This window comes from Sardina pilchardus, chromosome 1 (genome assembly GCF_963854185.1).
Source record: "Sardina pilchardus chromosome 1, fSarPil1.1, whole genome shotgun sequence".
Classification (NCBI taxonomy): domain Eukaryota; kingdom Metazoa; phylum Chordata; class Actinopteri; order Clupeiformes; family Clupeidae; genus Sardina; species Sardina pilchardus.
In genome coordinates this window covers 50,524,477-50,551,371 of record NC_084994.1, presented here as the reverse complement: position 1 = coordinate 50,551,371, position 26,895 = coordinate 50,524,477, and the positions used below count along the sequence as shown (strand labels likewise).

The 26,895-nt window shown below is 42.6% G+C and overlaps 2 protein-coding genes across 2 annotated transcripts in view; both read left to right on the top strand.

Annotated features, from left to right (window-relative positions):
- Positions 1–2,743, top strand: part of LOC134095262 (chemokine XC receptor 1-like) — a 6,320-nt gene extending 3,577 nt beyond the window's left edge. Inside the window, exon 2 of the mRNA XM_062548716.1 lies at positions 76–2,743. Coding sequence (XP_062404700.1) covers positions 198–1,202 — 1,005 coding nt within the window. The 5' untranslated portion in view covers positions 76–197 and the 3' untranslated portion in view covers positions 1,203–2,743. The remainder of the gene's footprint in view (positions 1–75) is intronic.
- A 300-nt stretch (positions 2,744–3,043) lies between these two features.
- LOC134095273 (LITAF domain-containing protein-like) lies at positions 3,044–26,606 on the top strand. The gene is made up of 5 exons (XM_062548727.1): positions 3,044–3,063; positions 4,105–4,211; positions 4,357–4,410; positions 23,624–23,768; positions 24,769–26,606. The coding sequence occupies exons 2-5, from the start codon at positions 4,121–4,123 to the stop codon at positions 24,872–24,874; spliced, it is 396 nt and encodes a 131-aa protein (XP_062404711.1). The 5' UTR covers positions 3,044–3,063; positions 4,105–4,120; the 3' UTR covers positions 24,875–26,606.
- Positions 26,607–26,895: the final 289 nt, after the last annotated feature.

Below are 26,895 nucleotides of genomic sequence, written 5' to 3'. Positions count from 1 at the left end.
TTTTGTGCAGTTTTGACCATGTCAGCCTGAGATACCTGCGATTACAACACCTCATTTTTGATTTTTCATTTTTAGGTGGCGCTACATGAAATGAATGGTTATGGAATGGGTTGACATGGCCCCTTAAGACCAACATACACAAAAAAGGTCGTCCTCCTAGATCAACTATCCTCTGCAACATCCGTCTACTGTGATCAATGGAAATAATAGAATTTAATGGAACTCTGACAACTGTTGACTACTACTCTGATGGTTACGGATCATACTATGATGAGCCAGTGTCGCCTGAAGAGGATGTGCAGGATGACTTCCATGGGATTTTCTCCGCCATCTGCTACAGCCTGATCTTCTGCGTCAGCCTGGCTGGGAACAGCTTCCTGCTCTGGATCCTTCTGCGGCAGGAGGACCTGAGGCAGACGTCCAGCCTGCTGCTGCTGCACCTCACGGGGTCCGACCTCGTCTTCACCATGCCGCTTCCAATCTGGGCAGCGTATCACATCCACGGCTGGGTGATGGGCGAGGTGGCATGCAGGCTTCTGAGTGGCGTACTTTTCCTGGGCTTCTACAGCTACATAGCCTTCCTCACAGCCATGACTGTGCACCGGTACAGGGCAGTCGTGCACGCCGTCACAGCGTCCTCCTTCAAGCCCAATGTTCACCTTCTGAGTGGCGGCCTGTGGGTCCTCTGTTTGGCCTTCAGCATACCAGAGATGGTGTTCTCAGGGACAAAGGATGGAGGTGACTTTGTGGACTGCAGCCAGACCTACGGATCATACATGCCAGAGTATCTCATTTATGACATCCAGGTTCCAATTTTCTTCTTGTTGCCATTTGCTGTCATGACGTTTTGCTACTTGCGGATATGGTTTCGCATTCGTAAATGCAGGATGAAGAAGAAGAACCAGGCAGTGAGGCTGATCTTCATCATTGTGGTGGGCTTCTTTGTCTGCTGGGCACCGTACAACATAATCCTCTTCCTCCACTCACTGAACCTCCATGGCCTGATTCCTGCCGAACTCACACAGTCAGTCACCTTTGACTATGCCTACACTGTGTTCCACACCCTGGCCTACGCCCACTGTTGCCTCAGCCCCCTCACCCACATCTTGGGTGCGGGAAAGTTCAGAGAACGTGTCTCTGTTGGCGTCCGGCGGCTGTCCGTTAGAGACAGGTCCCAGACTTTCAGCGCACACAACCATTAAACTGAACTGTCAAGGTCTGGACAAACCTACATTCCGTCATCCCGCTCCATTGGTCTACTTGTCTCACCCCAAGTTGATGTTGCACTATTGAATGTTAGATCAATAACTACCAAGTGCTTTTTAAATGACATTATTATGCCCCATCACCTGGACTTTTTATTTGTGACTGAGAGACATGACCTTTTGTCATTGTTGATATCTGCCCTCCCCATTTCTATTCTTTAAGCTCCCCAAGGTCTTTTGTTCATGGTCATCTTCAATGACTGTTTCAAATGTTGATAAATACCTGTGTCTTGAGGTGCAGCTTCTGTTGATTAATGTGCCTGCTTCTGTCCTATGTAGGCTACTGTATGTATGCTCTGGTGTACAAGTCTTGTGAAGTCTTTTAATTTAACTCACCTCTACCCCTCCCTCCATTCTATAAACTCCCACAGCTGCTATTTTCTCCAAGTCTTTCAACAAGACCTCTCAACTCCCTGACTAACTGAGTCCACCCACACACACACCAAAAAGGATCAACTTGAAGTAAAACTGAAGGGATTTTATTTGGTTCCTCCAGTATTGTCAATAGCTCAATCAGCGCACCAGGCCCCCTGTCTTCAAATCTGCACAATGTTAAATATCTTGGTGTCCAGGTTGATATCTCTCTGAATCAAACAGGTGAGCAGTGTGGTGAAGGGCAGCTTTTATCTATAGCTGAACTTGAAACATTTTTTTTCTTTTTATCTCACAACGATCTGGACACCATTATCCATGCTTTTATCACATCCCGCCTTTATAACTCCCTATTCATTGGTCAGACAAACTTAAAAGCTTCTTTTGGTTCAAAGATTTGGCTCCAATATGAAGAGATAGAGAGAGGGGGATGAAGGAAGAAAGAGCTGAAGAGACGGAGAGAGGGATGTGAGCGTTTAGAAATTAATATCTATTATTAATATATATTAATAGCTGTGTTATAACCTGTGTTGTTCAGACCTCACCCGAGCCAACTCCACAGTTAGTACGAGGGGGCTGGTAGTGTCAGAGCCAGGCTATTTCAAGAGAAAATATTTTAGAGATAGTGTTTTTCACACATACACATCACACATGTCTGAATGTTGCATGTTTGAAAGGGGCTGTAGTCTTAAAGATGCCAAAGGTAAGATGTTTCTGATCATATTCACTGAAACCGATCCGCACTTCTACCCCCACCTAGCCTGTTATTGTTATGCAAAAATCCACCGCTTCCGGTTCTTCTGGTCCAATAAGGGCAGGGCTATGTGATCATTGTGTGGATTTCATTTTCTTTCAATGAAACCTCAAGAGCTCTCAAAACACGTATAGGCTATTTTGCTTTAAACTAAATCCGCTTTGGGTTGCACTGTGCATACAAAAATGTATGTTGTCTGAAAATAAAAACATAAAAGGTAGGCCCGGTTTACCATAAAATTGAGCAAGCATTTGTACTGTTATACTTTATAAATTAGAAAGTCTATCAAAATGTTGATTGCCTGTGCTACTGATAAAATACAGATGGATCATTAACTATATTTCTATATTTGAGCACAAGAAATGTAAATATGTATAAATGCTCATTTACATGACAATAAACTTTGAACTTTGAATATATTTCTGTGATCAAGTTTTTTACACTTTTACACTTTACACTATTTTACCCTATTTAGCCCATGTTTGTCTAAGCTGGACGAGATCCACACAACCGATGACAGCCTATAGCCCGTGTGTAATGTCAGTGAAACAATGAAGCTGTTTACTCTGAGGGCCACGCCCATCTCTCAGGAGGGGCCATAAAGTTATGACAGCTCTAAACCGGTCTTGTGCCACACACTGGAGCAGCATCTGTGACCGGCCACACATACAGGTGAGTAGGTGTTCAATATCTGGGGTGACTCTTCATAGCAGGATTATTAGGGACTAACTGGTGTCTTTTTGACAATTCTGAAAAGAGGGGAAAGCAATGTATGAGGAAAGACATTCGACAATGTCAGAGAATCAATGTTCACCGGAGCAACTCGGATGTGAAGTTTTAGAACTACTAGAACTTCTGAAGTTTTTTATGAAATCATGGCGCTAAATTATTCTTTGACATTGTAGAATGTCTTTCCTCATACATTGCTTTCCCCTCTCCAATTTCAAACCTATATTCAACCATAATTATTCATCTGACAGATTAATGGATTTGAAAATCATTTTGAATGGAAATCTAGACATATTTAAGAAAAGTCAAACACCTACTGTAGGACTGTATTTTTTAAACAAAGTAATTGTACATGGAACTATCAAATCAAAGGTCAAAATGAACCTAGTATTGAAGTATCTGAGTTTTCTTTGCCATAATTCTAGAAAAAAAGAAGTACAGTATAGGTAAATACTTAAGATGGCTTGTATATGGTCGTGAATAGTAACTGGCTGATGCAATGGAAACTAAGCCTTTAACAACTGCCTTTATTATTTCCATGTTGTCTCAAAGCCTCTCTTGATATATTAGCAAAATGTCCTCGTTGACAGCTGAGTAAATGATTAACTAACTTATCTTGGCTATTAGCCAAAGTAGCATGGAGATGTAGTCACAACTGTCCAAATGAGTTGCACAATAGTGTTGTTACTGTGATGGTTGGGTGTGGAGAGGAAGCAAGTCCTGCCATCCCACATTCTTTTTCTATGAGAACCTTGTACTCATTTATCTCCCTGTGAACACACGGCTCATGTCAGAATATGCCATGTGGTTACAGGATGCACTCAGAGAGATAGACTGAACTAAAGTACAGTCACAGTGTTTGCCTTCTCCTAAATTGATATTGCTCCTTGTTTACAATGTGTGAGTGTGTTAGTTCAATAAAATTTGGCTTGTCTTGGTGTCTAGGTGGTTTTGGAATAACTAGTAACGTCACGCCTCAATCAGTTATAGCTGTCAGATTATGGAAAAGGGTCCAGTTCCTCCTCCGTATCCAGGACCACCCACAGATCCTGCTTATGGGGCTGTATATCCCCCATATCCTGCCCAGCCAGGTGAGCTGCTTCTCAAGGTCTCAAACAATTATGGCCAGTATGTCTCCATGAGGCCTATTTATGTTGTGGGGTAGCCAGTATAGGTGGGACTATCCTCCCTGAGCTTGCATACTGAGAATCTCATTACCTCTCTGCTATACTGTAGGTCCAGCCCAACCTCCACCAGCTCAATATGGAGTAAACCAGCAACCACAAGTGGGTGAGTCTAATGAGAGTCATTATCCTGTCCAACCAGTTCCTAACAACCATGTAATCTTAACTATTGATTTTTCCAGAAACCTATCTGTATGACTGATATTGCCCCTCAGTGTTAAGTCCAGCCAATACATTTTGTCCTTACCGCACCTTTTACAAGTTAGGCCTAGCCTGGCACGCCCTCCCAGTGACGTAGCCTAACACCTTCGGCGTTGCTGTCGCTGGTCTGGCCAACTGCTCATCAGGCAGGATTTCTGAATTCCGCAAAACTGCGGAACTGCCCCCTTTGGTCGAGAACCAATCAACTTTGAGCAGCTCCAACAGCTCTGGGTAGAGGCAAAGATCAGGTTTTTCAATGGAATGAAATGGCACCACTTCCGCCTCCTAAAGGGGCGTGATCAGTGACGAGATAATCGGTTTAGAACGGTGTAGAATCAGCAGAAGCAGGTGCCGTTGATAACAGGTTTATTTCTTCCATAGAAATACATTGACACCGGACCTCCCGTTTGCCTCCTAAATGGGAGTGGCAGTTGCGTCACAATGAAACCAGAATTGACCCTCATATGAATCGTCTCGCTTTATAAACCGTCTCTGGTAGAGGCGTGTTCAAGGCAGAGAAAAGAGTATTGTTATTGGTTTAAACTCGGCAAACCCCTTTCCGACTTCGACCAGTAGCAAATTGAGGCACTTAAAGGAGGCGGGTCAACCAAGCGCTTGGAGAAACTGTTCAACACAAGCTCTTGGTCAGACTAAAGTCTCGCAGAGCCTTTCAAGTCGATGGCAATCAGGCTAAGTTAGGCCTACTTTATCTATCTATTAATGCAAGGAACATCTGTCTGTGTGTCAGTCTGTCTGTTCCACGTGTAGCCGGGAAAGGTGAAAGCTACATACGTTTGGGTAACGCCCCCTTGTACTAGGCTACTGCGTAACTTCCTGCACCTCCTGTTGATTGTTGGCTAATCACTTCTGCTTTATATAATCTTCAATACCGGTGTGAAGATTATATAAAGCAGAAGTGATTAGCCAACAATCACCGAGGTGCAGGAAGTTACGCAGTAGTACAAGGGGGCGTTACCCAAACGTATGTAGCTTTCACCCATGAAGGTATTGTAATGAAACAGCAGGGTTACTAATTAGCTGCCACCACCTTTTTTTTACCGGTATGGTCCGGTTGTCATCCCCAGTTCCACACAAGACACGCACAGACGGTAGTTTATATAAGTAGATCTGTTTATTAATAACAATTCATGAATAAAATACTAGATCAAGTCAGTTAGCAGGAGTAGAAGGTCCGTTATCGGATATATTGCACTAAGCCACTTAACGCCACTACAAATCTCACAATAGACTACTTATTGCACACATCATAGACTAATTATTGCACACACACCATAGGCCAATTATTGCACACACCCGAAAGCCCAACAGGGAATAAATACACAGAAACAGCTAAACGCTGTACTAGGCTACTTAATAAATAGACATTAAGTGTATCACAGCAATCAATCAATTCATGGCTTAATCAACACATTCTAAAACTTCCCCACATAACCACCCGCAATCCTACACTCAATCATAGTAGTTGTCCCTCCCCGAATTTCCCCACACACACACACACACACACACGCACACGCACACAAACGCACATCAATTCATGAAACACATTTAAAAGAATCAACACTTCCCTCCGTCCGGCAGCCTTCGAGACCCTCCCGTGTGGTTGTTGCACGTTCAGTCCGCAGGCACCGGCGTCCCGGATACCCACAAAAAGAGTCACACAAAAAAAGGATACACGTCCCACGTCGATCTCGGTAGCCAGATTCCGTCCACTCAATTTATCCTGCTCATATTGTAGCAACGCGCTAACTGTGCTCCACTCACGCAGTCTTAGTTGTCTTAGTCTCTCTTTGTCTGCTCTCGCCTCTCTCTCGAACACACGCAAACACCCTTTTTCTTCCCAACTTCATCCTCCACAGGTGTCACTCATCGGCCCATCAATCAATCGCCAACCCATGATCAGGAAACTAATTGCTTGCGTCCTTACATTCATCCCCCAATCAATCGCCAACCAAATCAACAGGAAACGAATGGCCTGCGTTTTCACGTTCATCACACTACCCCCCTCTTTGACAAAAGACTCGTCCCGAGTCTATTTTATACTACATAATCTCTAGCCCATGCTGGGGGTTTACTTGTCCTTCCAGACCGCATCACATGTTCCAAGTTCTGATTCTGTGTACCTGCAGAGTTAAAGGCAGAAGCAGGAACAGGGTAAGGGGGCAAAACAGAGGTGGAGGCAGGGCTGAAAGCAGGGGGAAGAGCGAGGGTGGGCTGCAGGGCCACCGCAGAGGCAGGAGCAGGGGCCACAGCAGAGGCAGGAGCAGGCGCCATAGCTGAGGCAAGAGCAGGCGCCACAGCAGAGGCAGGAGCAGGCGCCACAGCAGAGGCAGGAGCAGGCGCCACAGCAGAGGCAGGAGCAGGCGCCACAGCAGAGGCAGGAGCAGGCGCCACAGCAGAGGCAGGAGCAGGCGTTACAGCAGAGGCAGGAGCAGGCGCCACAGCAGAGGCAGGAGCAGGCGTCACAGCAGAGGCAGGAGCAGGCGTCACAGCAGAGGCAGGAGCAGGCGTCACAGCAGAGGCAGGAGCAGGCGTCACAGCAGAGGCAGGAGCAGGCGCCACCGTGGCTGGCTGTGATCGTGAGAAAACCCAGCTAGCACCATACCTCCTTCCCCGGGATCTCTGCGATTGTGATACTGTCTGAGAGGGTCGAGAAGTTGGCTGGGAATGTCTAAGTTCTGTTTGGGAGGGTCTGGCTGCTGTTGCAGGGGAGTTCTCGAAACCACCGGACAGAGGGGCTCCTGAAAGAGTAGAAGGCACAAATGGTTTCAGTCTATTAAAATGAACAGTCATCTCTGAGCCACCCCCCTCTGGCCGTATTCTATATACCACTTCTGAAATACGCTCCAGAATTTCATAGGGTCCACGGAACTTCCTCTGTAACTTTGGACATAGGCCCCGTCGTCTTGTTTTATCTCTTAACCAGACCCACTCCCCCACAGAATAGTATTGGAAATTAACCTTGAAATCAAAGTTCCTTTTTTGGTTGTCAGAGGCCTTCATCTGATGTTTCCTTACTGCTTCTACAACAGTGGATAAGACCTCACTCACTTTGCTAACATAATCATTAACAGATGCAAACTTTTCTTGGTTATCCAGGTTTAACATTACATCTACTGGCAAAATAATTTCTTGGCCAAAGAGAACCCGAAAAGGAGAGAATCCGGTGCTTGCATGCATGCTGCTCCTATAGGCCATCAGAACAAAGGGTAACAGGGCATCCCAATTAAGCTGGTTTGCATCTACAAAAAGAGACAACATGGATAGCAAGGTTCTATTAAATCTTTCTACCATCCCATCTGACTGAGGTGAATAAGGGGTAGTCCTGGTTTTGTGCATACCCAGTAAGCGGCACAATTCTTTAAATAGCTGTGACTCAAAATTCCTACCCTGATCAGAGTGAATGGCACGAGGTGCCCCATACCGACATACCCATTCCTCTGTCAGGATTTTTGCCACCGTACACGCCTCTTGGTTTTTCATAGGGAATGCTTCAGTCCATTTTGAAAAATAATCACTAATGACCAAGATGTATCTATTTTTCGAAAGGGTTTCAGGTAGGGGTCCCATAATGTCTAAGGCCACACGCTCATGTGGGCGTGATGTGATGGATGGTTGTAAGGGCGCACAGGGTGTTTGACCTGCACTTTTGCGTGAAGCACATTCCCTACATTCCACGCACCATCTCTTCACATCCCCAGACCACCCTGCCCAGTAGAAACGATCCTTTATCTTGCCCCTCAATTTCTGTACCCCTAAATGGCCCGCCGTCAATTCGTTATGTAACTGAGAAAGGACATAGGGTACCATGGCTTTAGGAAGGACCACTTGAACCCTCGGGCTCATATCCCCCTGAACCACTGGTATACGCACCAACATCCCATCCCGTACTTGGAGCTCTCTCCATACCCCTGCAAACTTCCTCAGTTCTGCTGGGCAGTCGGTCTCAATTCCCCCTCCCCCCATAGAGGTTTTAAGTTGCACCACACGCATGATATCCGGGTCATTTTGTTGAGCTTTCTGGAGCTCTGCTCCACTTACATCTACATCCCTTAATACCCCCACATTTCCCAGCCCTGACGAAGGTCCAACCCTCACCTCCCCAGAATCTCCCTGCAAAGAGCAATGTTGATGCATTTCTTGTAATGTCCAAACCGAGGTAGCAGTTACCGATTGGCTTGCTGGCCGCTCAGGTGTCTGCTTAATCACACTAGACACCAAAGTAGGTATTCGAGACAACGCATCGGCATTTCCATGCTGTTTACCAGGTCGGTGCACAATACGATACTGAAAATTGGCCAGTTGTTCTAGCCAACGTGCCAACTGACCCTCGAGCCCTTGAAAATTGTGTAGCCAGCGAAGGGAATTATGATCAGTCCTTAAAACAAACTCTCTCCCCAGTAAATAATGCTTAAAATACTTTGTAAATGTTACCATTGCAAGTAGTTCTCTTTTAGTTGTTGCATATTTACGTTCTGTTTTTGTCAATGCGCGACTAGCGTACGCAATAACTCGTTCATGTCCATTGTCCTCTTGGGACAAAACTGCCCCAATCCCACAATCACTCGCATCAGTGTCAAGAATAAAAATCTTTTGAGGGTCTGGATAAGCCAGAATTGGAGCAGATATCAAACAGGTCTTCAAAGCAATAAAAGCCTCACGACATCTATCATCCCACTTAAACCTTCTTCCCTTTTCGGTTAGTGTATGTAAGGGCCGGGCAATCTCTGCAAAGTTCTTAACAAAACGGCGATAATATGATGCCAAACCCAAAAAACTCCTCACCTCAGTCTGGTTTGTAGGTTCTGGCCATGAACGCACAGCTTCTAATTTAGCGGGGTCAGCCATTACACCTTCAGCCGAAATAACATGTCCTAAATACTGTACTTCGGTAGAAAAGAGATTACATTTGGACGGTTTAACTTTTAGATTGGCTGTATGCAACTTATTCAAAACTTCGCCCAATCTACTCAAATGCTCCTGAAAGCTACGACCAAATACAATAATATCATCAAGATACACTAGACAAGTAGTCCACTGTAAATCGGCTAAAACAAGATCCATAAGTCTCTGGAAAGAACTTGGGGCATTAGTTAGGCCAAAAGGGAGAACATTGAACTCCCAAAGACCACTCTTTGTGGCAAAGGCAGTCTTTGGGCGGTCCTTAGGATCTACCTCGACTTGCCAGTAACCACTAGACAAATCAAGGGTCGAAAACCACTTGGCATGTGTCAGGCTGTCTAAAGCATCGTCTATACGGGGGAGAGGGTAAGCATCCTTTCGGGTAACATCATTAAGTCTGCGATAATCTACACAAAACCGCAATCCCCCATCTTTTTTTCTAACAGGAACAACAGGTGCAGCCCAAGGACTTACAGAGGGCTGGATTATTCCACGATGCTGCATGTCTTTGATGTGCTCTGTGACTTCCTGCTGTAAATGCAATGGCACACGGCGAGGAGCCATTTTGATGGGAGGGGCTTGCCCAGTGTCAATTTGGTGAAGAATTAGATGGGTCCTTCCTAAATCTGAGTCATCTCTACTGAAAACAGACAAATGAGATGACAAAAGGTTATAGATCTTCTGTGTATCAGATTCACTTAAACCTCGATCATGTAGACCCAGGGCCTGCACCAATGACTCTGTAGACCACTCCACATGGGTTTTATGACTATCAGCCATGTCTACATGTTCTTCCTCTACAGAAACATCAGGGCAGAAGGTGCCCAAAGACATTCCACGTTTCAAATTATGGGCACTCTCTGTCATGTTTATGAGTCTAACTGGTATCAAGCCCTTATCCACTTTACTCACCACTCTAGCGACTAGCAAATCAAAATGATTTGACAAAGACGCTGAGGGTTCCAACATGCCTTCCATACCTTCTAAAAAGGCCCCGCCGACAGTCCCTGGAATGATCACCTCACTTCTGGGGGGAATGACAAGGTCCTTTTCGATGGTCACTGGTCTGTTCTCCTTCAAAGAATGGATGAGTTGTAAAGGCAATTTTTTTCCCATTAACACACAAAAGCCCCCTTTTAAATCAACAACAGCCCCAAACTTACACAGAAAGTCAGTCCCCAACAACCCTTCCTCTGGCGAGATATCGGCTACTAAAAAGTCAGTTATCAATGCTAAATTATCAAACTCACACACTGTTTGCCACCTCCCAAATACACTGCTCAAAAAAATAAAGGGAACACTGGTTCATAGGAGTATAGCATCAAGTCAGTCACACTTGTGAGATATTGATTTGGCCAGTTATGTAACAGAGGTGGTTTGTGAATCAGGTTGACCTGCTTTGATGTCAACAACATGTTCTACAGGTGTACTAGAGGGCCAACTGTGAGATGACCCCAAAAACAGGAATGTTTTTACAGGTGGTGGCACATGGTAATTTTTCCATCTTCATCCTTCTTGACTGATTTGGCACTAGTTTTGCATTTGGATAAGGTCAGTGTTACCACTGGTAGCATAAGCCAGTATCTGGAGCCTACAGAGGTTGCACAGGGTAGTCCAACTCCTTCAGATTGGCACACCAATACGTTCCATTGCCAAAATGACTGCTGTGTCTCCCCCTGCAGTCTCAAGAGCATGGAAGAGATTCCAGGAGACAGGCAATTGCTCTAGGAGAGTGTTAGAAGATCCTTAACCCAGTAGCAGGACCAGTATCTGCTCCTTTGTGCAAGGAGGAACAGTAGAAACCCTACTAGAGCCTTACAGAATGACCTCTAGCAGGTCACTGGTGTGAATGTCTCTGGCCAAACTGCCAGAAACAGACTTCATGAAGGTGGCCTGAGGGCCCGATGGCCTCTAGAGGGACCTGTGCTCTCTGCCCAGCACTGTGGAGCTCAATTGACATTTGCCATAGAATGCAATATTGGCAGGTCTAACACTAGCGCCCTGTACTTTTCACAGATGAGAGCAGGTTCACCCTGAGCACATGTGACAGACATTGAAGGGTCTGGAGATGTCGTGGAGAACGTTATGCTGCCTGCAACATCATTCAGCATCATTCAGCATGACCGGTTTGGTGGTGTGTCAGTAATGGTCTGGGGAGGCATACCCTTGGAGGGATGCACAGAACAGGGCAGTGAACACAGGTCCCTCTAGAGGCTATCGGGCCCTCTGGTCAACCTCATAAAGTCCGTTTCTGACAATGTGGTCTGAGACATTCACACCAGCGGCCTGCTGGAGGTCAATCTGTAGGGCTCTAGCAAAACTCCTACTGTTCCTCCTTGCACAAAGGAGCAGATACTGGTCCTGCTATTGGGTTAACAACCTTCTGCCACTCTGCCCTGCTCTCCTAGAGCAACTGCCTGTCTCCTGGAATCTTTTCCATGCTCTTGAGACTGCAATGGGAGACACAGCAATCTTTTTGACAATGACAAGTATTGGTGTGCCATTCTGGAGGAGTTGGATTACCCTGTGCAACCTCTGTAGGCTCCAGATACTGGCTTATGCTACCAGTAGTAACACTGACCCTATCCAAATGCAAAACTAGTGAAAAATCAGTCAAGAAGGATGAAGATGGAAAAATTACCAGTTGCCACCACCTGTAAAAACATTCCTGTTTTGGGGGTCGTCTCACAGCTGGCCCTCTAGTACACCTGCAGTAAATTTCGTTGACATCAAAGCGGGTCAACCTGATTCACAACCACCTCTGTTACATAACTGTCCAGATCAATATCCCACAATTGTGACTGACTTGATGCTATACTCCTATGAACCAGTGTTCCCTTTATTTTTTTGAGCAGTGTATGTCCATGTGTCCCCCGTTAGCCACAGACACTTGGCCATTGTAGCCGGTCAGCTGAGCATTTCCTGGTTTATTCTTTAGCCAAAATGCATGAGATATAATGGATACTTGGGCCCCTGTATCCACCAAAAGGGAACAATTCACACCACCCACTTTAGCTGACAAATAAACCCCAGCACCACATGATTGCCCTAAGGGCTCCATCCTTAGGCCAGAATAAACACTACGAGGGGCAGGCATTTGGCCTTCTGTACCAGCCTCCTCTAGTTTAAATAGGGACAATTTCTTCTAATGTGTCTATTACAGCCACATTCCCAGCAGCCGTCCATCCTTTGTTCACCATTTTGATTTTGGACCGGGTCTACTCGAGAGGGGTTTTGGGCAGATCGCAATGGTGGCTGATTCCATTGATTAGGATTTTGTCGCACATTAGCTTGAGAGTTTTTCATTTCAGATACACTGGCTTGCAAAACTTTCATTTCTTTCCTTAAACCCTCCACAACTCCCAATAAAACACCCATCTGTGATTCCTCTGTAACAGGTCTACCACTCACCCCCATTACTTTAGATTCAACTTTAATTTCTGTCCGCTCCAAATCACGAATCAGCTCTAACTCTGTTGCAATATTAATTGCCTCCTCTAGGGTAGGTGGTTTAGCACTTCTCAATTGTATCCGCAATTCCCCACTCCCAACATTAGCCATAAAGTGGTCACGTGCTAACAGATCTCTAGTCGATGGGTCTATAGAAGAGTATGCTTTAGACACTAATCTTCGCAATGCATTACCAAATTCCCTAGCTGTTTCAGTTGGTAATCTTTTTCTAGAGGAGAAGTTCATTCTGTGCCACTCCTCTCCACTTGGCTCCAGATATTTCCCCATTGCTACTTTTAACTTTTCATAAGTACTTTTATCAACTGGACTCAATCCTGCATATATATCCCTGGCTCGACCTGAAAACAACAAAGACATGAATTTCAATTTTAATTCCCCAGTCCACTGATTTACTTCTGCTGCCAAGTCGAACTGCTCTGACCAGTCAGACCAATCTCTCCCCATCCCTGTAAAAGTTTCTGGCATAAATATTGGTCTCTGTAAAGATGTAGGCCTTTGTGGTCTCAGCTCAGGTTGCTGATTTGGAACCTCCGGCGCATCTTGTATGGAATCAGGGTTTGACATTTTGAAACAATCCCACCGCTGCCACCAGTGTAATGAAACAGCAGGGTTACTAATTAGCTGCCACCACCTTTTTTTACCGGTATGGTCCGGTTGTCATCCCCAGTTCCACACAAGACACGCACAGACGGTAGTTTATATAAGTAGATCTGTTTATTAATAACAATTCATGAATAAAATACTAGATCAAGTCAGTTAGCAGGAGTAGAAGGTCCGTTATCGGATATATTGCACTAAGCCACTTAACGCCACTACAAATCTCACAATAGACTACTTATTGCACACATCATAGACTAATTATTGCACACACACCATAGGCCAATTATTGCACACACCCGAAAGCCCAACAGGGAATAAATACACAGAAACAGCTAAACGCTGTACTAGGCTACTTAATAAATAGACATTAAGTGAATCACAGCAATCAATCAATTCATGGCTTAATCAACACATTCTAAAACTTCCCCACATAACCACCCGCAATCCTACACTCAATCATAGTAGTTGTCCCTCCCCGAATTTCCCCACACACACACACACACACACACACACGCACACGCACACAAACGCACATCAATTCATGAAACACATTTAAAAGAATCAACACTTCCCTCCGTCCGGCAGCCTTCGAGACCCTCCCGTGTGGTTGTTGCACGTTCAGTCCGCAGGCACCGGCGTCCCGGATACCCACAAAAAGAGTCACACAAAAAAAGGATACGCGTCCCACGTCGATCTCGGTAGCCAGATTCCGTCCACTCAATTTATCCTGCTCATATTGTAGCAACGCGCTAACTGTGCTCCACTCACGCAGTCTTAGTTGTCTTAGTCTCTCTTTGTCTGCTCTCGCCTCTCTCTCGAACACACGCAAACACCCTTTTTCTTCCCAACTTCATCCTCCACAGGTGTCACTCATCGGCCCATCAATCAATCGCCAACCCATGATCAGGAAACTAATTGCTTGCGTCCTTACATTCATCCCCCAATCAATCGCCAACCAAATCAACAGGAAACGAATGGCCTGCGTTTTCACGTTCATCACAGTATTATAAGAACTGGAGAAAGTGAACAAGTCCCGCCCCCATTCATTTCAATGGGAATGCTAGGCTAGTGAAAAATGCCAAAATTGAACGATTTTTTCAGGCTTCATGATGGCGTTTCAAGGGGCTTGTTTCCGGTGCCGTTTTGCTTAGACAATTAAGTGGCAGGTTACTGATTGACGTAAGGTACAGAAAGAGAGCTCGCTCGTGCCCACACTAAGCTCGTGCATGAGCTGAGAGTGGAACAGCCACCAATCAGCATCTGATCAGCATGAGGAGAAACGGCACCGGACATGATGTATTTCTGGAAAATGGTGACGAGGAAATGCCTTGCTAATCGGCAAAGCTAATCAGTCAAATCCTGAAAAAAAAAAAAAAAAAAAAAAAAAAAATCCTGATCCCCTGCTTTCACCTTTGCCGGCTACAATATGCTCTGTGTGGAACAATCAACGTTCGAACCGGAAAACAGAATTCAGAACTTCCGCTTTTCACTTCCGCACATTGCAACGCTAGTTACCTGCAGCGGTAGGTGATCTCCTCTGAAGTAACTGTGAAATTTGGCTAATTATAGTACAATTCTGATTTTTTACTAAAACGTTCCTGTATTTGTCTTCATTAAAATGTCACGATTATTAATAAATCAAAACCGGCAACATCCGCTCAGCAGTTTTAATGCTGAGATGCTGTGTCTGGGGAAAGTTTCCACCCGTTCCCATGATGGGGCCTTGAGTCTGCCAAATCGATATGGGTCCGAAACATTATGCGTGATAATTTCGTGATACGAAGACACTCTACGGTCTGCAGTCGGCATTTTATGTCGGGAGATATAACTGAAGGGGCCGACGCTGTTTGAAACCCGTGTTGTTCGCCTGAAAACAACTTCAGCCTGTCGGTCGCTCGGCAAAGCGTATGGCAGAGGACACAGCGGCAAGGGGAGGACGAGGAGCTGATCGATGCCAGCGTGTCTTTGAGGTGTCACGACTATCCTGAACCTTCAGTTTTGGATCTGGCATGCGAGAAAATTTCAGCACAGCAGCAGGCCATCAGCTACAGAAGCGACTGGAGGAGTTGTCGTTACTAGAAAGTTTCAAGAGCTCCGATGAGGACATTTATACCAGGTAGGAAAAAAGTTATACATTTAGGCTGCTTCAGTTCTGAGTCAATTCTGCTCCTCCTTCTGTGTGTGCTTTTTATGTTACACTTGTTTATCATTTGGCTGCCAATTTCTAATTTCAGACAAAGGCAGACATTATTTGTTGACTGTTTAAAAAACATATTCACGTTATATGAGGGCAGTGATGGGCAAGTTACCAGCTGCTCTATATTAAATGAAGCTTAACTACACAAAAGCTACCTAAAGACTAAATGTTGAAGTTATACATTTCACTAAAGTAGTTTGTTACATCAGAAGATACTTTTTAATTGCCAAACCAATAAAGTAAACCAGCTTCATGACAAATAAGTGTATGGCAATAAAATAGCCAACATAACTCAGCATAAAATAAGTAACTTAATTGCCTTGATGTACACATGCTATAACACATGTTCAGTTCAAAAACAATATCCAAAATCAATTTGAGAAAAACAGGCTGCACGTAGTAGTGACAGGAAGGTAAAGCATACTGAGGAGTGTGCATATGTGGCCTACTGAGAAAGTGTGCATAGGCTTTGTGGCCCAAATTAGATTTGCCCATTTCTTAAGTTTGCAGGATAAACTGTAAGCTAACTTTTTACTGTAACTCAAGCTCTTAACTCTAACACTTCTAAGTACTTTATTGTTTCGACAGCCAATTTCATAGACATTGCTTAACAAAACCCCACAATAGACTACCACCAACATCAATTCCGTTGCTTCATCTCTGTCATGGAAAATTTGTTTGTCTTTCAAAATTATAAAGAATATAGCTTAAATGATTGATGTATGGTTGGTCAGAAGGAAGCGTTGAGCTCCACAAATGCACCACATGGAAAAAAAAACAGCTAAGCTATTGAAAAGCTATCTGCTTCAGAAAATCTACCACCAAGCTACTGAAAAAATGTAGTTAAGCTAGTGTCTTCGCTACAAGTAGTGAAGCTACTGCCCCTCACTGTATCTGGGTCCTAGCCAGCTAGGTCATCTGTCACCAACTTGGGTGTTAAAATGGACCCACAACTAACTTTTGACACCCACATCAAACATCTCTGCAAGACTTCATTTTACCACCTCAAGAACATTGCCAAACTCCGTCCAACTCTCACCCTGGGCGATGCAGAGAAGCTCATCCACGCCTTTGTTTCCTCCAGGCTGGACTATTGCAATGCACTCCTCATTGGGATCTCTGGCAAGAGCATCCAGAGACTTCAATACATCCAGAACAGTGCTGCCAGGATCCTGATGAGGGTGCGCAAGCATGAACATATCACCCCCATTCTGAAAAGTCTCCACTGGCTCCCGGTTAATTTCAGAATAGAGTATAAGATCTCACTCCTCACCCACCAGTGCATATATGGACATGCTCCCCTCTACCTACAGGAACTCCTCACCTCTGTTATCCATTTGCATTATAATTTTGTAGCACTTTGAGATTGCCCATAATATAAAGTGCAATACAAATAAAATTTATTATTATTATTATTAGCCCAGATATTAAGCAATAGAGAATGGATGTTTTCAATATAGACATCCATCCCCCCCCCCCCCCCCCCCCCACACACACACACACACACACAAACTTCCACATAGGACTGTAAACCGCTTCTCAAAGAAGATGCTGATACTGAAGCACAAATGTAATGCATGTGACATGCACTACTTCATGGGAGACATTTTGAAAAGTTGATTGCAATTCCGCTGCTTATGCTGTATGGGTACAATCCAACGTGGTCTTACAATGCAATTTGATCTTTTTTCACAGATTTGCCAGCTACCGCCATTTTCATGCATTTTGCCTCCAGATTGAACCTGCTACAAGGAGAATTGTCCGTTTTGGACAGTCAGCGACATCCACAATTCTGGATACGACTGTTGACCCACTGCGTAGACCAGTAGGCATCTGATTGTCTGTGTTTTTATGTTGTGAAAATAAAAGAAAATGACAAGAATTTGAAAATTTAATTGAATGTGTTCGGATGGACTGTACTGCTATGCTGTTACAAACACTTTTGTCTTGTACAATGTCCGGGATTCCCACTCTTAAGTCAAATGTAAAATTCCATGACATTTCCTTGACAAAACCCCTGAATTTCCATTTGTGACCCTGTAAAGCGGAACCAGTCATTTCGGTAAAATGTATTAAATTAAGTTATTGTGCTCACGTGAACGGCCATAAACTAAGCTTTCCAACGATATGTATATCGAGGGCATTACACAAACTATCGCTAAGATAACAGCATCCAAAGTTGACATGGTTCTCCTGTCAAGATATGCCAGAAGAGGAGAAATCACCTTTTTAAGCAGCGCGTGCAAAACGGGAATGACAGCAAATGTGTTGAATCTTCGCCGGGTTTAACAATCAAAACGTATGTTTTTCCGTGAAATGCGTTCACGATATGAAACTGTAGACGGTATACAGTCGAATTATGCGAAAACGTGAAATTCAACATTTTACCCCGGAAGTTTGTTATTGTTGATTTTCTCAAAATAACGTTGTGCGAAAAACGACTGATTTCGCTTTGAATGGTCACATTTGTTAAGTTACTACACTATATTGCCAAAAGTATTCGCTCACCTGTCTTGACACTCATCTCTATTTTACCAACACACAACATGCCTCAAGTGCGTGTCACTAGGTCAGTCTCCATGGCCCTCCACCCAGTGCCCTCATGCAATAATGGCTTTGGGCAGAGATCCTTCATACACACTACCAGAGTCTGGAATGACATTCCTCAACACATTAGAGAATTACAATCCATCACACACACTATAAACACTATAAACTACTACTCCTCAATACATACACTTGCAAACACTGACCTCTAAACTACTGTCTTTGTTAAGTCTGATGTCTATGTTTGCCTTTTGTTGTATGTAAATGTGATGTATGATGTGCTTTGTCCCTGTTACTTGTTATATGTAATGCAGAACAGGAACCTGCTGGAAATCAGCTTCTCACTGGGTCAGGCCCGTTTTAAACTGTAACTCTGTTACTTTTAATACTTTCCTGTATAATAAACATGAAATGAAAATGAAATGAAATTACTCACATTTGAACTTCAGTCACATCCCATCTTTAATCTGTAGGGTTTATGATGACGTCGGTCCACCCTCTGCAGCTATAACAGCTTCAACTCTTCTGGGAAGACTTTCCACAAGGTTTAGGAGTGTGTGTATGGGATTTGATGTTCTATTGGGTTGAGGTCAGGACTCTGTCCTGTCCAGTCAAGTTCATCTACACCAAACTCTGTCTATAATGTTATAGCTGCAAAGAGTGGACCGATGTCATAATAAACCCTACGGATTAAGGATGGGATGTGACTGAAGTTCATATGAGAGTCAAGACAGGTGAGCGAATACTTTTGGCAATATAGTATAATGAAAGGCACAATATACGACCAATGATTTCAGAGCAGTCATGTAGCGTTCAAGACCCTTTTACTCTTTTAAAGCGGGAGATGAATAAATGGGCATTGAATAAACAAAGTTGAGCTACTCAAACAAACCGTAAAGTTAATAACCAAATATACACCATATACACAAATTCTGTGTGGAAATATTTGTATTAATGTATTTTGGCAAGTGAATTTGAAACTGCTACAACACAATTCTGCAATGAGCTGTTTGAAAGAGCAGTGTGATTACACACTGCTGTGCCAGCTTTGCACGAACACTGTCTGGAGGTCATGACGACAGGTTCTGAATCACGAAGCACTATCTGTGTAGAAAACACAAAGAGACCATTGGACAAACATTCACACTGATGTATCCTTTGCAGTGAAGTTTGTTACTTAAACAGTAGTCTGAACAGACCACCAAATTATAAATGGGTCTAGGTTGCTGGAGCAAGTTTGTTGACAAGGGGGTTCCTACAAATCTACTAGCCTACAATAACTGCAACAGACTGCGAAATTGAACAGAATACCCAAACCCATCCCTAAACATTAGCCTACTCAAGCTGTGTGGTTTTTCATTCTTCTGCATGACCTGTGTTAATTTTGCACCCCATATGTTGAAAATAATGAATACAAGTGTTTTGATTCGTTTGTGCACGATTGTGCAGGCAAAATAAACATTTGTGCACAAACGTTTTTAAGGATATTAGCCTAAACTTTAACTTCGTGACCTGGGGTCACTCGCCAGCAATAACGCTAATAACACAAGAAACAGTGCACAAATGTTCACACGAGTTTCAGCATGGACTTGTGACAAGCTGCTTTACACTGACAGTGCATGTCAATATGTCTTAGTTTGAGACTGGTGGACAAGATACAGCATTCATTCATTCATTCACTTAACAACATTTTTGCAATATGAAACACCAGCATAAACACACAGGATATCGCAGTCTTCATTTGATTGTTTTAATCGTCTGCGAGCAAAAATACAAGGCTGATAGTTAGTTAGCAAACGCCATTAGCAAAAGCTATTTTGTACATGCAGCGGTTTTACAGCTCTTTTGAGTCACGGTGAAATGTCATTTTTTTGTACATATCTAATTTAGGTACACTTATGGAGTGGGTGCATGCGTTTCTTTATGAATCCGCCGTCTTAATTTGTATAGAAATATAGGTAACACACGTCTATATAGACATGATATTAGGTAACACACGTAAAAGGGCGGATAGGAGAAAACGTTAGTTACATAGGCTACATACCTTCATAATTATGAATAAACTCGGAAAAGTATACAATAAAGTACAATATATTTTTTACATGTACCCGGAGCTATGGACGTCCGTTTTGGCAATACGATATACATCTGAAATAGTTATTAATGATAGCTCCTGTAAACACCGGCTGTTTCTTTTAGGTCTGCTGTACAAGGTAGCATAACACGCTGTGTTAACGAACGACCGGAAATCGATCGTTATGTTTTGTAGAACCCGGAAGAAAGTTCCACACAAACCCTATCGCATAACTCTAGAACCACTCATCCGACTGCTCTCAAATTTGGTGGGTGTCATCCTGATGGCACGAGTGTGTGCAATGCAATTTCATGTGATACGAACAAAAAATGCCACATATATCGGCCACAAATGCTGCAATTGCCGGATGTGCCTTAAACTCTCAACACTGTAGCCACTCCCCCTGCACACAACAGCGCACCAGTCACTCCCTCACGGCTGCTGCTTGACTACAGACTGACCCGTAGCCTACATACATGAGGAAAATAAACGTCAACATACAGTACATATAAGCTACAGTACATGAGGGAAATAAACGTTAACTCTACGAACAAATTGTTATTCTATTCAACAAACTACAGTGGCACTCAGTAAAGTGCAAACTCTGCCATGCGCCTCGAGGTAAAAACATAACATCCTTGGTGGAGGCCATGATAAATACACATGGCCGAGTGCAACCAGCAGTGTGTTTTGACTGCAGGGTGCAGCCCTGCATCTTCTAATCCCGGCTTGGACCCACTAACTTGCAGTGGAGGCGACTTTGCTAGTAAGGATGCCAGAGCCTCTGCATGTTAAGGACTGCAGACCAAGACCCAAATGACCAAATGCAATCAAGCAGGTTTTATTGAAGAGCCCATGGAGTCAGTAGCAGAGACCACAAAAAACAGGTGAACAAAAAAGAAACAGTCAAATAAAGTCCAAAGGTAACTCACAGAAGATCCAGGGGAAAAGTCTACTAAAACAGACAGCAAGAGACACTGGCAAACACAGACAGGCAGGGCACAGAGGGTTATGATCTGACACAGGTCTCAAAACAGGATGACCTTAAAGGAACACTTCACCGTTTTTTTCATATTAAAGAGACCCTATATGCAACTTTTTCATAGTCATAAAATCGCTTAGAAATCATTGTTTTGCTTGACTGACCAGTTTTATCGAAAACAGTAATATTTCCTCCCGCCCCCAGTGTCCCTATCCGCTATTGCAACCTTGCAGTTTGTTCAGAAGACGATCGTTCCCTGTTTACATCTGGAAGGCTGAGACGCATAAAGAACAAGAAGAACCACGCTTTTATTTTATATATTTATATATGGCCTATATATGTATAAATATACACGCTAAAGCTGTCGGGGAAGCTCTGCAGAGAAATTAAATTAACAGTGAACAATTACAAAATAAGGAGAATAGTAATATTATCAGTCAACTTTTCCTATCCTTCCCACCTGAGGACTCTAGTGTTTCCCATCGGATCTCTTCATGCCTGAAGGACATTTCAATCTGGATGAAGGATCAGCACCTTCAGCTTAATCTTTCCAAAACTGAGCTCTTGGTGTTTCCAGCAAAAACAGCTATTCCCCAACAGATCAATATCCAGCTTGATTCATCCTCACTGACTCCAACTAGATCGGCACGTAACTTGGGTGTCATAATTGATGACCAACTTACATGTTGCCTCAATTGCAAAGTCATGTCGGTATACCCTGTACAACATTAGGAAGATCAGACCTTATCTGACACAAGATTCCACTCAGCTTCTTGTACAGGCAATGGTTATCTCCAAGCTGGACTACTGTAATTCTCTGTTAGCTGGCCTACCTGCTTGTGTATTAAGACCACTACAGTTGATTCAGAATGCTGCAGCACGACTGGTCTTCAATCAGCCAAAGAGGACACATGTAACCCCTCTCCTAGTTACTCTCCACTGGCTCCCTATAGTAGCCAGAATTAAATTTAAATCTCTCACTCTGGCCTATAGGACACTGACTGGATCTGCTCCCAGCTACTTCAGTTCTTTAATCACGATGTACATTCCCAACCGCCCATTGCGATCTTCTGAGGAGCGTCTGTTATGTCGACCAACCATACATGCTAGGTCAAATTGTAGATCCTATTCTTCAGTGGTTCCGTGTTGGTGGAATGAGTTGCCCAGTGCTCTCCGTTCCAGCAACAGCTTTGGATCTTTTAAGAGGGGTCTTAAAGGCATATTTGTTTAATATGCACTTAGTCCTTTGAGTTTGTGATGTGTTATGGTTTGTATAATAGTATTGTTTTGTTATAATTTGTCCATTGATAGAATTTGACATTTATTTTGCTATTGTCCTTAAATTTAGCCTTACCATGCTTTAGTTATTATTATTATATATATTTAACTGAGTGACTTATTTGATTGCTATTCTCATTTCACTGTTTTATTTCTCATTAGGTTAGTGCTTAAAATTATTGTTTTACTGATAATATTACTATTCTCCTTATTTTGTAATTGTTCACTGTTAATTTAATTTGTATTGTTATTTATTTGTATGTCGCTTTGGACAAAGGCGTCTGCTAAATAACCATAACCATAACCATAACCATAACCAAATATGCAAGCATAAAACGAACGAAAATGAAAAACGAAACCGGAACTTAAGATGAAATCGCCAATCCTGCATAGTTTCTCTTTAAACTATGTTATTCGCTTAATTAAGATAAGTTGATACATACCTCTCACGTTTCAATGCGTGCACTCACTGGCTGTGGTGCGCGGCGCAACTTTGATAGCACTTAGCTAGCTCAATGCATTCATTAGGATCCAAACAGAGATGAAGTTAGAAGCGACCAAACACCTCCATGTTTTCCCTATTAAAATACAGTTACACAAGTAGTCACACAACCAAGTATGGTGAGACAAAATAAAAAGTGGTGCATTTCTAAGCAGGTAAGAGGGATAACTATATTGTGTGGCGGAATAACATTGGGAGCACTTAGACTCTGCGCAGCAATATCCTCACTCCAAAGTGAAACTGAAAGGGCAAGAGTGAGGATATTACTGCGCCACACAATATAGTTAATTATTTTGCAAAAAAGAATCTTGTGGTTTTGCGCTGAATTGAGCTGTTTGGCTCAGGTGGGGTCCAGCATTTGTGGAGCAAAACTGACCAGGAGGCACTGTCCTTCCATCCCTCAATCACTCCATCCCTCTATGTGTGAAAAGGTCTAGGAGGTTACTAAACTCTAAACACATGCACAGTTAGTTTTACATTTAGATAAAAAGAGGGATTTTTGTGCTAACTCTGTTGGTGTTTGTGTTTTGTGTATTTGTATGTGCAGTGACAGTAGTGGTAGCACCACCACATTTGACTGATGTCCCCGGACAGGTGCAGTGTCCTCATTGTCAGTCCCAGATTGTGACTGAAACCAGACACACTAATGGCCTTCTGACCTGGCTCGTGTGTGGTGGCCTCTGCCTGTTCTTGTAAGTGCTCACTTGGGTTTTTTGGAAATAAATTGGAATAATCTTCTTGATGTATACTATCTATCAGGCTTGTGCACAATTCCAAATTTTAGAATTGACCTCCGTTCAATTCATGAATTGGAATTTGAATTGAATTGGCGCCACCCCACAGGAAGTTGAATTGGAATTATTATAAGTTGTGTGTTTGTTGCGATCATAACTGACACGTGAAACTGCATTGTTAAACACTACCCTAAATTATGTTTATGAATTTCATTGAATTTCAATTCCACTTCCTTTAAAGAGACCCTAAGCAACTTTTTCATAGTCATAAAATCGCTTAGAAATCGTTGTTTTGCTTGACTGACCAGTTTTATCGAAAACAGTAATATTTCCTCCCGCCCCCAGTGTACCTATCCGCTATTGCAACCTTGCAGGAGACGATCATTCCCTGTTTACATCTGGAAGGCTGAGACGCATAAAGAACAAGAAGAACCACGCTTGCAATTTATATATTTATATATAGCCTATATACATTATGTATAAATATACACGCTAAAGCTGTCGGGGAAGCTCTGCAGAGAAATATGCAAGCATAAAACGAGCGAAAATGAAAAACGAAACCGAAACTTAAGATGAAATCGCCAATCCTGCATAGTTTCTCTTTAATTCAAATTCAAATTGTTTCTGCATCCTGTTTTTGACCTCAATTCAAATTCAATTCAAACTCAAGAATTGAATGGGAATATAGGAGTCATTCTCATTTCTGAATTTTGCACAAGCCTGATATCTGTATAGGCTAATATTGACCATTTCTGCCAGCATATTTATTTTAATGAATTATTAATGTGGATTATTTTGTTTGTATTCTAAATCAAATTATTAATGTATTGTTTTATTTGTTTAAATCAATAGCAACAGTAACAATCAACACGCAGACACAAATGCAAAATGTCAATTATACCACCAGTCATCCTTGCTGAGAGGATACAAAGATAGTAATCCAATATTTCTCTTGTAGTTTCTGGCCTTGTGCTTTCATTCCATTCTGTGTGGACTCCTGTAAGGATGTGGAGCACATCTGCCCACAATGTCGCCGGACGGTGTACCGCTACAAACGCATGTGAAAGCCCAACACATCATTGCACATGACACAAACCACGGAAAATGCAACTTACGAAAAAATACAAGAAAATGTGGATAAATGTTGTAAATATGTTTGTCATAGGATCATTAGGATCAGGATCCTCCTACTGAGTTACAAATGTTGAATCTGGGATAGTTTTTCAGTTAAAATTGCAATCAATTCTGACCTGTGGGTTGTGTGCATGTGTGTCAAGCAATCTTTGTAACATGTCTGAGTCTCTGTCTGAACTAGTGGCATAGTCCAAAATTCTGCCATTTGTGGTATAAGATCCTCATTACTCAGTTCACAGAGCACTCTTCAGGGTGAGTGCTTTTGTTCCTTGCTGTCCCAATAAAAAAAAGAAGTAGTTGCCCTGTCATTCTAAACATAATAGACAGAACAGGTATAGCCTGAGAGTGTAATGGCTCCTTCTTTATGGCTCAGGCGTTACAGCTCGGTGTCTCTGAGACTACTGATCGGGCATTTTTGACCCTGAAATAAATGTGTGCACACGCAGTTTGGGGCTACTTCCATATAGAGCGCTGCTATTCTGGGTGTTTGATAAGGATCACTATCACTGAGTTAAGTTGTTGGCTGACTAAGACACTAAAGCACACAGGTTAAGTTGTTGGCGGTGTTCCAGTAATTTGTTGTTTTGCACTCTGTTTTAATCATTCTGTGTTATTTTTATGTATCTTAATTATTACTTTTAACATTAACATTATAACATTATAACATAGTTTTAACATTTGACATTATAACATGTTTAAACAAATACTTACTGTAGACGCATACAGTGCCCTCCAAAAGTATTGGAACACATGCTTTGGGTTAAATATAAAATCATCTTTTGGAAATTGATCTTAATACCTTACATGAAACAATGAGGAAATATTCAACCTTTAAGGACAACAATTTTTTTGTGAATGAACAATGTATTGTAAATAAATAAATGTTTTCCTTAAAATACAGGGGTCATAATTTGGAACGCCCATGTTAAATTCCCAATTCCCATAGAGGATTTTTATTTTCATTTTTAAAGGCCAGTTATTTCATGGATTCAGGACACTATGCACCCTGATAAAGTCCCCTTGGCCTTTGGAATTAAAATAACCCCACATCAACACTATACTCTTAACCGAGTTCGGCATGCTTTATGTTATTAGCTGTTAGCTAATTAGCTGGTTTGAATTGCATTGAGCTCAATGAAATAACTTGGATATACACATACAACTTACAGTAGATCATTTGTTCATTCAACAACAATCACCTGTTCAATATACAACTCAACATCAAAGTACTACTATTTCAAAAGGCAATTCACACACATTTCAAATGAGTGTCTTTTCAATTTCTTATAACTATCAATTGACACAACTGCTCAAAATAATAAGTAACGGTTGCATTACTCTTAATGCATAGTTGTATGTAAACAGACAAACAATCTTCCATGATTACTGCAAATCATGAAAGTTGCAAGATTGTAAAGAGATTCACTGCCACCAATTAGCGTGGAGCATGAACCAATTAGACTACAATATCCATGGATGTAGCCTACTGTAATATTTTACAATGCTTCACCAGGCTGTCTTTTCTTTTCTATTCCATAGCTAATTATATTTACTTTAATACTGTAAACCTATGTTGTGATTACAGTGTTTTGCACCAATACATTACAAACGTTGTTACTGTAAATGATTCCACTGTGTCTGTAGTATGCTCTCTACTACTGCAGTACTTTTACAGAGATGTATTTATTGTACTGTACATGTAGTACCATAATGAAACCTGTATCACTTATTTTGTTCTACAATATTCAATGACACAATGAAACTATCGGTTGCTTGTGCGGGTTACACTGATTTTAGAACAGCTTAGGTGCGTTGTCTTTTTCAGAATTATTCACTTATTAATTTCCCCTGACCTAGTCATACGCCTATTCTCAAAGCTTTGGGATATATTTTAGGAACATATTGGATGTACTGTAACGTACTACTGCATATTCATAAATCTGCTGTGATT